Source organism: Myotis myotis, unplaced genomic scaffold (genome assembly GCF_014108235.1).
Source record: "Myotis myotis isolate mMyoMyo1 unplaced genomic scaffold, mMyoMyo1.p scaffold_m19_p_4, whole genome shotgun sequence".
Lineage (NCBI taxonomy): Eukaryota > Metazoa > Chordata > Mammalia > Chiroptera > Vespertilionidae > Myotis > Myotis myotis.
In genome coordinates this window covers 124,118,407-124,131,688 of record NW_023416346.1, presented here as the reverse complement: position 1 = coordinate 124,131,688, position 13,282 = coordinate 124,118,407, and the positions used below count along the sequence as shown (strand labels likewise).

The following is a 13,282-nucleotide window of genomic DNA, read 5'->3' as shown; positions in this document are numbered from 1 at the left end:
AGCTTTTCAGTCCTTTGTAGTCACTTTGACTTTTGTGGGTATTTTCCATTTCAACCCAACTTCAGAGAGTAAAGCTTTGCTGCCTCCTTTCTGACTTTCCCTTATTTTGCTGCAGATCTTACTCTAGCACCTCCATAGAAGAGGCCATGAAAAGGGGCGAGGACCCTCCCACCCCGCCACCGCGGCCACAGAAAACCCATTCCAGAGCCTCCTCCTTGGATCTGAATAAAGTCTTCCAGCCCAGTGTGCCAGGTGAAGTTCCCCTCTGCACCCCAGCCCTTCCCTTTCCTGTTAGAGTCAGTGGATGGGTGTCTGCCACAGAGGCCTTTGTGAGCCCAGAAAATGAGCAGACCTGGCTGTTTCCCATCCCAGGAAAGTCTACACTTACTATGAGATTCTTGGGAGGGAAAGCAGTTCTAGGCAGATAGATATCACATGTGTCTGGAGCCTTGCCCACACTTGCTCTGGACCAAGAATTATGAAGTTCTGTACCAAGAGGATAAAAATGCTTCATTCAGACAGCCCACTGAGTGTGTGGCTGGGGTCTTGTTATCTGCATCCTGGTCATTTGTATACATGATTGTTATCTGTCATTTCCTCAATTCTTCTGTGAAAGATCTGGGTGAGCAGTGCCTGGCCAGAATGCTTTGCATTTTATCCCTGTGGCGAAGATCCTGTGTCCTGTTGGGTTTAATGCTAAGGGGACTCTGCTTTCTAAGTCTGACTGATGGTTAGGTGGTAGGTGATGGGGTCTAGGGTAAGGGCTCCTTCAGGTGGGCTGCTCTTGGACTTCTGGGGCTGTGACTTTCTTGATCTAGCTGCTGTAGAGCTGGGCTGGAGTGTGGGTGGTGTCAGAGGGACCTGACTGTTCCCCTGGCTCCCTGTGAAGTGGAAGATTAGGGAACCTGTGGAACAGAAGATGAGAATCATGCCTTTGCTTTGCTGAAGGTACTAGGATACAGCGCCATCCCAAGTGTTACTTTCAGAGCAGCAAGGGCCTTTCCACTGACTAATGTAGGCAAGCTATAAATACACTGATTTCCTGGACCTTTTTATACCTATGTGCATTTTAAATCAAGCCAACCTCATATGCTAATGATTTTCAGATTATTATCTTTTCTACTAAAGCAAGAAAAGACTCCTTGGCTCACACATTAGCATGACCTCTGTGTCCCGGCAGAGCTCAGCATGCTTTATTTGTTCTAATAAAGTACTCTCTTCACAGTGAAGTTATAGAATGTTTTTTAATATACTAGAATCTGGAGCTCTCTCTGAAATTTGATTCTCTGCCATGAGTTCATCAGATAAAAATTTGCCTTGAATTTCCCCCCATACTTTGATCCAAATTCTGGCATAATTTCATAGTAACTAGTATCTGGGGTGGGAGTAGCCATGGATGATGATGCTATAAAAATTTTACATGACTGGTGGATTATGACCTAGAAGATTTTTCTGTGGATGCAAGAAGATTAAAACAATCTGGGCAGCTGTCTCAATATGTTTTCTTTGCAAGGAGAGAGGCTAGAAACACAAGCATCTCACAGGCTGTGTAACTCCACAAGGAGTGCCAGCTGTTTGGAGAATGGATGTGCTGTGGCTTTTATGACATTGCATCCTAGAGAGGAAGAGACAAGACTGGACTCAGAGACTTGCTCTGCTGCTTATTAACTATATGATTTTCATCAACTGGTTTAATCTTTTTGCACCTCGATTTCCTAATCTGTAAAATAGGGCCAATATCCAGAGAATTGGAGGGTTTGGGTGAGATAATCTCTCTATCTCTCTCTCTATATATATCTCTATCTCTATCTCTATCTCTATCTCTATCTCTATCTCTATCTCTATCTCTATCTCTATCTCATCTATATCTATATCTATATCATCTATATCTATATCTATCTATATCTATGCCTAAGCAGCCATTACGACCAGAACGACAGGTCAACCAGTCACTATGATGCACACTGACCACCAGGAGGCAGATACTCAATGCAGGAGCTGGCCCCTGGAGGTCAGTGTGCTACTACAGCCAACCTCCCTTGGTCCCTGCCCCCGGCCAGCTGCAGTTTCTCCCTCCCCAACTTGCCCGATCGCCAGCCAGGCCTAGGGACCCCACCCATGCACAAATTCGTGCACCGGATCTCTAGTAAATATATAATCCAAATAGCAACATGTTTGGCCCATAGGCACTCATTCCTGGAGCAGATTGATGAGGAGGGAAGGGAGTCTGAGGAGGATAGGGAGTCTGAGGAGGATAAAGCCCTCTGACTTCCTTGACCGCCTCCCCAGCGTGACAGTTCTGTGATTTGTCCCCCAATTGCATGCTGTAGTACTCCATTAATAACACATTTTTTCTTGACTTTCTTCCCTCCTGCCCTGTGTCACTTTCCCCACACCCAAATAAAATACCTGTTCCTAAGTCCCCATCTTAGGGGCTGCTTTTGGGAGAACCTGAATTAAGACAGCTTCTTTTTAAAAAAATATATTTTTATTGTTTTCAGAGAGGAAGGAAAAGGGAGAGAGAGATAGAAACATAAATGATAAGAGAGAATCATTGATTGGCTGCCTCCTGCATGCCTCACACTGGGGATCAAGCCCACAACCCGGGTATGTGCCCTCACTGGGAATTGAACCATGACCTTCTGGTTCATAGGTCAACACTCAACCACTGACCATGATGGCTGGGCTCGAGTACAGATATTTTACCTCCTTGGTTAAGTTTATTCCTAAGTATCTTAATGTTCATGTTGCAATGGTAAATGGGATTGTTTTTCTTAGTTTCTCTTTCTGAGAGTTCATTATTGGTATATAAAAATGCCATTGATTTCTGGGTGTTAATTTTATATTCTGCTACATTGTCAAATTCATTTATTAAATCTCATCATTTCTTAGTGGAGTCTTTATGTGCACTATCATGTCATCTGTGAATAATGACAGTTTTATTTCCTCCTTTCCATTTTGGATACCTTTTATCTCTTCTTGTCTGTTTGCTGTGGCTAGGACTTCCAGTACTATCCTATCTAATAAAAGACAAAAAGGTTAATTGACTGTACCTTCGCTACGCTTCCCATTGGCTAATCAGGGCGATATGCAAATTAACTGCCAAGAAAGATGGCGGTTAATTTGCATACATAGGCACAGTGATGGGAGGCGAAAGGGGAAGGAGGGAATAATGGTGATCAGAAAACCAGGCGGCAGGCAAGAACCGGGTGGCAGGGCAAAGGCCTTTGCCCTGCCCCCCAGCCCTGGATCGGAGAACTAGGGCTGCCTTTGCCTGCCCCCAGCCAGTGATCGTGAAGGGAGAGCCAGGGCCGAAGGCATGGCGGCACCCCAGGCACCGGGTGCCGCCATGCCTGCAGCCCTGTGATCTGCAATCGGGATTGGAATTGCGATCAGAGAGCCTGGCTGCAGGCAAGGCGGCACCCGGGCACCCCAGCACCTGACATGCAAAGGTTGGGGATGAAATGACTTCTCCCAACCACATCTGCAAATATCCTGGGGAAGGCATCACTGAAGAGTTCACAACAACTCTCTTACTTGGCAAGGAAGAAAAAAGTTGGCAATGGAAGCAATCCCTTACATCAAAGTTAAGGTCCCTCTGAGTAGAAAAGAATATTTCCAACGTAAAGGAGGGAGCAGGCAAAAATAATAGGTTCTCATGACTTCCACTGAAGTTTGAGCATATGACAGAGTCAAAACAAACATACAAATTAAAACAGACAGTGGACATTCAAATGACCTGAACCAACTGTCACTGTTTGTCCCAATAGCAGCAACGCTTATGTGATAATATAGTTTAACAAACATACAAAACAAGCCACATGATAAGAGAGGTTTGGCTTCTAAAGTAAATTGAATATGTTCTTCAAAAATTCTCATGTCCTCCCCTCTGACTATAATTCTTAATTTTCCAATCAGAAAATTACCCCAGGTGATCCAGTAACATGTAGAACTCCAGTAACCTAACTTATTTTAAAAAAACAAACATCCCAACCATTTTTAAAATATTTAAATTGATATTTTAGGGTTAAAATTATAGAAGATATTTAGATCCAAATATATTTCTGAATAGAAAATATTTCAGTTTTTTATTTTAAAAAAATAAACATAAAAAAATATATAAGTGACACATTTTCCCAAGGAACTCTGAATTAGTACCTTTCCTTCTAACTTTCTTCAAATTAAGAGAATCTCTGGAGTTCCCTATACTGCACAAATTTTAATGAAAGAAAATAAGACTTTCTAAGAGCATCAAATACATGTTTTCTTATTTACAAACATATATATTCTTCTCTCTCTCTCTCTCTCTCTCTCTAAAATATATTCTTACTGCCGTAACCGGTTTGGCTCAGTGGATAGAGCGTCAGCCTGCAGACTCAAGAGTCCCAGGTTCGATTCCGATCAAGGGCATGTACCTTGGTTGCGGGCACATCCCCAGTAGGCGGTGTGCAGGAGGCAGCTGATCGATGTTTCTCTCTCATCGATGTTTCTAACTCTCTATCTCTCTCCCTTCCTCTCTGTAAAAAATCAATAAAATATATTAAAAAAATAAAAATAAATAAAATATATTCTTACTGATTCAGAGAGGAAGGGAGAGGGAGAGAGATAGAAACATCAATGATGAGAAAGAATCATTGATTGGCTGCCTCCTACACACCCCGTACTGGGGATCAAGCCCACAACCCGGGCATGTGGCCTGACGTGGAATCAAACTGTGACTTCCTGGTTCATAGGTCGATGCTAAACCACTGAGTCACACCGGCTGGGCTCAATTCTTATTTATAAGTTCATTCCAAGGACATATACAGCTTGAAAAGCTTTGGAAGTAGTTTCAAAAAAACTAGCTTTTAAGTAGCAAGAAAACAGTTATAGAAGAAAGTTTAAATTAAAAGAAAAAATTGTTTTAATTTATTCAAGAGTGGGAACATCCTCCATGAAAATGTGTACCTTGACTGTGGATGGCTGGGTGGCCTTATCACACCTTAGGAATTCAAATGCCTTTTACAATGAAAAGAAAGAGAGTTTCATCTCATTTCTCTCCAAGGGTAGATGTCTGTCAATAGAAGGTGGACATCAATAAAAGGAGGGGCTTGCACAATCAATCCAGAAAGTCAGCAATCTATGAATAATCCAGAACCCAGTATTTATCTCCTCTGCCACACAACCTCCCTCCCAGCCAGTGAGCAAGATAATTACACTCAAGTCAAGCTAAGTGCCCCCCAGTCACAGTGGCCCAATGCTGACATACAAAGCATACAAATAATTCTCACTCTGGCATAAAAGTGACAACTTTCTTGGAAGAAAAGCAGATACTGTAAATTTCTCAAAGTCTTCCTGAAACATTTTTTAAAGTGATTTTTACTTCTTTAGAAAAAATGCATACATGGCAAAACATCTGTAATAAAAGGCCCATTCTATAAAATTTTACCTGGTCCTACTCATATCTGCAATCATAATCATATTTACAGACAAATATATCTATACTAATAAAAGAGTAATATGCTAATTAGACTGGGAGACCTTCCAGATGTTCTTCTGGACAAAGCCATGGTGGTGGGGCTGAGGTAGAGGTGGTTAGAGGCCAAGAGGGGAGGGCAGTTGTGGGTGTTCAGGCTGGTGGGGGGCGGGGCCATTGGGGGTAAGCAGACCAGCAGGGGGGCCAGTTGGGGGTAAGCAGGCCATCAGTGGGGATCAGTTGGAGGTGATCAGGACAGCGGTGGGGGTGCAGTTTGGAGTGAGCAGGCCAGCAAGGGGACAGTTGGGGATGAGCAGGCCAGTGGGGAGGGAAGATAGGGGCGAGCAGGCCAGCAGCGGGGGCAGTTTGGGGTGATCAGGCTGGTGGCGGGGAGCATTTGGGGGCAAGCAGGCCGGCAGTGGGGGGGGGGGGCAGTTGGGGGCCGGCAGGCAGAGTGGTTAGAGGCAATCAGGCAGGCAGGCAGGTGAGCAGTTAGGAGCCAGCAGTCCCGGATTGTGAGAGGGATGTCCGACTGCTGGTTTAGGCCCGATCCCTGTAAACTGGCAGTAGGACATCCTTTGAGGGGTCCCAAATTGGAGAGGGTGCAAGCCAGGCTGAGGAACACACCCTCCCCCGTGCACGAATTTCGTGTACCGGGCCACTAGTGTTTAATAAGAGTGGTGAAAGCAGACATCCTTGTCTTGTTCCTGTTCTTAGGGGAAATGGTTTCAGTTTTTGCCCATTGAGTATGATGTTGGCTATAGGTTTGTCATATGTGGCCTTTGTTAAGTTAAGGTCTGATCCCTCTATTCCCACTTTACTGAGACTCTTTATCAAAAACATTTTAATTAGCAGTTTAAATTGATCACATGGAGAAAAGAGCAGTATGGAAAACAGGTGATACCATTGCATTTACTTATTTTGTTTCCATGCTGATTAATTCTCATAGGAAAGTATAAGGATCTAAGTTATGTAGAATTTTAGTGTATTGCATTTTCCTAGAAATTACTTACTAAAATTCTGACAAACTAGGAAAGCATGAAGTAGACTATAAACCTATCAAAATAGTGCACCCAGTGAGAACCATGATGCCCATGTACTAGTAGTAACCTCTCAGCTACACTTGTCTTTATATGTCACTTTTGATCAACTGGATCACACTATGTTGCTGTGCTATATCCTGAGCTTCCCAATTATCCTTGCTTTCAGGCCTGATCTTATTTGTGGTAGGGTTCTATTATTAGATGTAACACTCAGAATTCATAGTGACAGAGCATCAGGTTTTCCTTGAGCTTCTCAGTATTTAATAAATAAAAGGTGTTGGCTGCAATATAGTGTTATTTTGTCATGAGATTTGAAGTCTAAAAGTTCATTTTGAGCATAGAGAAGTATATATGGGCTGTCGGGCTAGCTGAAAATTTTCAGAGGTAAAAGTATAGTCCAGGTATTTGTCTGTGCCAGTATCCATCATGCTCATTGAGATGTATGCCAGTCTCAGTCTTTGGGAGGTGTGGTTGCAGTGTACAGTCTGTTCTTGGCTTCTTTTTCCTTTTCCTGTTTCTTTCTCTACTTATGCCTCACCCCTCAATAAGTTATGTGAAAGTTTCTATACTAGAACAGTGCTGTGATTTATGCCTCTAAATGCCAAAAGCCTGGAGAAATTTTCAAAGGCTTGCCAAGGTGAGGGTGCAGCCAATCCAGCTATTGGGCAGGGTGCATGCTCTTTTATATCCACCCTCCAGATTTACAGCTGTCCCTGGCTGGCTGAGTCCTTTGACAAGGGCCTGTGGGGAGGAACAGGACTTGAATCTCTGGAGGGTGTAGTGGGAAATGTTAGTATAACCTTTAACTTAAAAATGCTTATAAAACTCATTTGAGAGATAGACAAATTCTTTCTTGTGTGTAAAATCAAACATTACAGGACTGTCCCTAATGTTATCCCTACCACGGCATCCTCCCCAGGGAATGTATTCCTCAGACATTTTCTAGTGCATTTACAAACATAGATGTGTACCTGTGACATCAATTTCATGTTTTTTATCTTTAAAATAATTGGAATCACATTGTGCATGTTTCCCCTATGTGTTTTTTTTATTTTCACCCAAGAATATGTATTTATGGATTTTAGAGAGAGTAGAAAGGAGAGGGAGGGAGGGGGGTGGAGAGAAACATCGATGTGAGAAACGTCGATCGGTTGACTTCCACATGTACCCCAACCGGGGTTCGAACCCACAACCTAGCTATGTGCCCTGACTGGGAATCGAACCCATGACCCGATGCATGGACGACACTCCAACCAACTGAGCCATACTGGTCAGGGTCCCTCCATGCTTTTTCATAGTAGATTATTTCTTGGAGATAATGTCCTTGTCAGTACTGATAATTTTATAATTCTTTTATATAAGTTCTATATACTGGCTACTCTGTTAAAAACTGTATTATGGAAAATTTCAAATATATGTAAAAGAGAAACCCCATCCACAGATTATTTTGAAGCAAATTCCAGATATTATAATTTCATGCGTACATACTTTATATGTATCTCTAATGCAGGGATAGGGAACTTTTTTTTTTTTTTTTTTTTGCCAAGGGCCATTGGGATATTTATAACATCATTCTTGGGCCATAGAAAATTATCAACTTAAAAATTAGCCTGCTATATTGGCCCAACATTTAATTAACTCACCCCTAATGCCTTGGCAGGGCCAGGCCAAATGATTTCATAGGCCTTATAGGGCCTGCGGGCTGGACATTCCCCACCCCTGCTCTAATGGATAAGGCCTTTGAACAAATTTAGCTACTAAGCCTTTATTATATGTAAAAATTAACAATAATCCCTTTATATCATCTAATATCTAACCAATGCTCAGGTTAACTGAATTGTCTCAAGTATGTCTTTTTGTAGTGGCTTGTTCAAATGAGTATCCAGACAAGGGCTACATGCACATCATGTTTGTTTTGACATCTGTTAACTTTCTTTCAATAGATAGGGTCTTCCTTCAGTCTCCCCCTTTTAATACTCATTCATTCATTTATTCATAGGAAAATTATCCAACCTGTAGACATTTCCACATTCTGTATTTGGCTGGTTGTCTCTTCTTCCACCTCCTGTATTTCCTATAAACTGGTAGGTAGACCTAGGCTTGATTAGAATCAGATTCTATTTTTGGCAAGAATACTTCATAGTGATGCTGTGTACTTCCTACTGTATCCTGTTAGGAGGTCCCTGATGTCTAATGCTCTGTTTTTGTGATGTTTGCTTGAGCAGTGTATTCATGTAGTATTAGGCTGATTAATCCATTATGATAAAGATCCCCAGCAGCCTTTCAAATAATGGTTTTTAGTCAAGTATTGATCCTTGCCTACATTCCGGAAGAATGTTGGTAAATGTTTAACAACTGGCCATTTGCCAATTTTTATGGTATAAACACTCCTGTCATGGCCAATTTCACTCTTACTGATGTGTCGCTGAATGTGGGGTTGGAACAGATGTGCACAGTTGGCTCTCACAAGCTGGTTTGAATTGTTTCCAGCAAACCACAGCTTAGATCCATTACTTCATTGGTAGTTGCAAAATGGTGATACTCTATTTTATTATGTTTACCTTTATTAATTTGGACCATGGTTTATTTAACCATTTTTCTTATTGTTGGACATTTCACCTATGACTATTATAAAACTTGTGAGCTGAAGAATACCATAAAACAATATAATTCTCAATACATCACCACATTCCTTATATGTATTTGAGTTTATAGAATCATATGAAAACTGAAATAGACTTCAGTAATGATGACCAGGAAGAATGTCTTATTCATTTAACCAATATTTACTGAGTACGTACTGTGTGCTTGCTGCTGTGGAGAATTCAAAGAGGAATATGGATATGGCCCCACATTCTGCCAATCAGTATTAGTTAACTTGTGAGAAGAGTGCTGAAGTCTGGGTGGTTTCTAACTAGGACGGGCTGTGGATGTAGTGGTGGGGAGGGTACACAAGCTGTTGAGCTAACCTTTGAAGGATGGATATGATTTTTGGAGTCAGATTTTGTTGATTCTCCTTTGATATCTGCCTTGGTTCACTTCTTATTACCAGCTGTCTGGGAGGCTACTATAGCAATTTTTAATCTGGCTTTCTTGCTTTGTTCTTTCCTTCATTGAGCAACAGGATTAATTTTCTTAAGCACAACTATGATGTCATCTCTCTACTCAAAACCCTTCCTTTATGTGAATACCAAATATCTTTGTCTTGAAAACTGGACCTGAAGCCACAAGAATACATGAGTTCAGTAAGGGACATAGTACCATGGTCTGGCATGCCCAGGGAGGAGTATATTTCAGGAGTAAGTGGAGACCAGAAGACTAAAAAGTTTGCTGACGGGGCAAAAAGAATGAAGAGTAGGGGAGAAATTTGTAAACTGTGTCCTTAGGAAGTCTTAGAACAGTTTTTTGCAGTGATAGGTTTAATCCACGTTGTAAAAGGTTGTGGAGTGATTGAGAAACTGATGTGGTGTAGTTGTCATCACAAACTCATTTTGAAATGCTTAAGGCTTAGAAGTTTGTCTGACTATATGTCACATTTAAAAAATTCATGATAGAAAAGAGACAGTTTCAAGATAGTAGAATCTTTTCTCAGGTTGCCTGGTTGCCTGCCTTCCTTCCCTTCAAAATGTGTGTGTGTGTGTGTGTGTGTGTGTGTGTGCGTGCTAGTGATTTTAGCCAAACTAAAGAGTTTAATAATAAAATTGATCAGGAGAAATGCATTGATGTAAATGTAATATGAGAAATTAAACTTGACTTTCATAAGGTTAAATATCATGTGTTTTTTTAAATATATTTTTAAAATATATTTTATTGATTTTTTTACAGAGAGGAAGGGAGAGAGATAGAGAGTTAGAAACATCGATGAGAGAGAAACATCGATCAGCTGCCTCCTGCACATCTCCTACTGGGGATGTGCCGCAACCCAGGTACATGCCCTTGACCGGAATCAAACCTGGGACCTTTCAGTCCGCAGGCCGATGCTCTATCCACTGAGCCAAATCGGTTCCAGCTATCATGTGTTTTTGATGCTTAACTCTGTGCATGTCTCTCCATCTGGGATCTAGTAAACTGCTACTACATATCCCATGGTGCATGATGAAGGAGTTATTGGCAAACACTGGCAAATAAATTAAAGAATCATAGAGTGTCAATGTTGAAAGAGAATTTAAATATCATCTTGGCCAATTCTCACATATTATAGGCAAGGAGATTGAGATCCAGTGAATGTAACTTGCTTTGTTCTCCTTCAGAATCCTGTGAAGATGGGAAATCTTTGTTCAAATCTTTGTTGCAGCAGATTTGGTATCAGAGAAAGCAATCTATATTAATTTAACTTGAGGGGCACACCTTAATTTTTCTATAGGTAATAACACTAATATATAAACTTAAAAGCTATATTAAAGAATAAATATGGTACCCTCTTTATGCAAGAAATTAATATTATTTTCCTGTGTTCTCTCCCATGTGATTTACAGTGTTGGGCAGATTTTCCTGAGATACTTCAGGGAGATAGGAAAGAAAGTCTTGTCTTCATAAATACTTAGAAATCTTAGGAATATATCTATTTTTTATTTAATGATAAGAATTATTATAAAGTGTATATATAATATATATACATAGTATATATTATATGTAAAAGGAATAGTATGTTGAATCCCTGACTTCAACAATGATCAATTATGGCCCATCTTGTTTAATCTGTATTCTCCCTCCCATAAGATTAATTACATTTTGTTCTACCCTTAGCTTTTTAAAAAATATATTTTTATTGATTTTTAGAGAGGAAGGGAGAGGGAAAGAGAGAAACATCAATGATGAGAGAGAACTACCCCCACTGGGGACTGAGCCCGTGACCTGGGCATGTGCCCTGACCAGGAATCGAACTGTGATCTGGTTCATAGGTCATTGCTCAACCACTGAGCCATGCCGGCTTAAAAAAATTGAGATATAATTTGCAGACCATAAAGTTCATCCATTATAAGTGTACAATTCAGTGATTTCTAGTAAATTTATCAAATTGTGCTACTGTCACCATAATCCAGTTTTAGAATATATTCAGCACCCCAGTAATATCCCTTATGTCTGTTAACATTTTAATCCCATACCAGCACCAGGCAACTACTAACTTACTTTCTGTTTCTATAGCTTTGCCTTTTATGGACATTTTATATCAGCAGAATCATACAAATTGGGGCCTTTTGTGTCTGGCTTCCTTTATTTTGTATAATGGTTTTGAGGTTCATCCATGTTATAGCATGCATCAGTATTTAATTTCTTTTTATTGCTGAATAACTTTCATTGTATGGCCGTGCCACATTTTGTCTATTCATTTTTCAATTTGATGGACATTGGAGTTGTTTCTACTTTTTTTTTTTAAAAAAATATATTTTATTGATTTTTTACAGAGAGGAAGGGAGAGAGATAGAGAGTTAGAAACATCGATGAGAGAGAAACATCGATCAGCTGCCTCCTGCATATCTCCTACTGGGGATATGCCCGCAACCCAGGTACATGCCCTTGACCGGAATTGAACCTGGGACCTTTCAGTCCGCAGGCCGACGCTCTATCTACTGAGCCAAACCGGTTTCGGCATGTTTCTACTTTTTGCCCATCATGAATAATACTGCTGTGAACATTTGAATACAAGTTTTGGTATACACATATTTTAATTTCTCTTGGGTATACATGTAGGAGTACATTTCCTGGGTGTATGGTAAATTTTTCTTTAATCTTTTAAGAAACTACCAAACTTTTCCAAAGTGTCTCTACCATTTTACATTCCTAGCAGCAATCTATGATGATTGCTTGTTCTTTACATCTTCACCAATACTGATTATCATTTTTATTATAGCCATCCTAGTAGGTGTGAAGTGGTATTTTGTTATGGTTTTGATTTACATTTCCCCCATGACTAATGATGTTGAGCATCTTCTCATGTGCTTATTGGTGGTTCCTATAGCTTCTTTGGTGAAATATCTACTCAAATTGTGTGCCCAGTTTTAATTGTTTGTCTCATTGTTGAGTTGCATATTCTGGAGTTCTTTGTATATAAGTTATAAGTCCTACACCAGATATGTGATTTGTAAATACATTGTTCCAATCTGTGACTTCTCTTTTCATTTTCTTAATGGTGTCTTTTGAAACACAAAAATATGAATTTTGATGAAGTGCAATTTATTAGTTTTTTCCTGTTTGGATCATGCTTTTGGCATCATATCTAAGCAATCTTTGTCTTGAAGACCTTCTTCTATTTCCTTCTAAAAGTATAATTTTACTCTTACATTCATGTCTCTAATCCATTTGATTTAATTCTTATATATAGTATGAGTTAAGGGTCTAAGTTCATCCTTTGTATGTGGATATCCAGTTTTCGCAGCACTACTTGCTGAAAAATACTCTCCTTTCTGTACTGAATTGCCTTGACACCTTTGTTGAACATCATTTGACTGTGAATAAAGGGTTTATTTCTGCACTACATTCTATTCTGTTGCTCTGTATATCCTTATGCCAGTACTACACTGAATGTTTTTTTAAAGCAGAGGATTCATATATAGTCTTGTCAAGAGGCAATCACCTGACTCAGAAGGCGAAATATGTGCTACACTAGCATATTTTTAGATAGTGTCTAGTGTCTTATTTATCTGAATTTGTGATGCAAGCGTAATGAGAAGCATTTTTTTTTTTTAGTTCCTTAAAGTTGCAATACTTTATTGCTTTGCAGCCTTCTGACATGCTTATTCCCTGGATGTAGAATAACTCCTGTCTACCTGCTTATCCCCCATCT

The 13,282-nt window shown here is 40.1% G+C and overlaps 1 protein-coding gene across 6 annotated transcripts in view; it reads left to right on the top strand.

The window, feature by feature from the left end:
* Positions 1 to 13,282, top strand: part of REPS2 (RALBP1 associated Eps domain containing 2) — a 193,506-nt gene that overhangs the window by 117,747 nt on the left and 62,477 nt on the right. For 3 of the 6 annotated variants that reach the window (XM_036305527.1, XM_036305528.1, XM_036305526.1), the window contains exon 13: positions 116 to 252. The exons of the other annotated variants lie outside the window; for them this stretch is intronic. In XM_036305527.1, the coding sequence (XP_036161420.1) occupies positions 116 to 252 (137 nt within the window). The remainder of the gene's footprint in view (positions 1 to 115; positions 253 to 13,282) is intronic. 6 annotated transcript variants of the gene reach the window in all.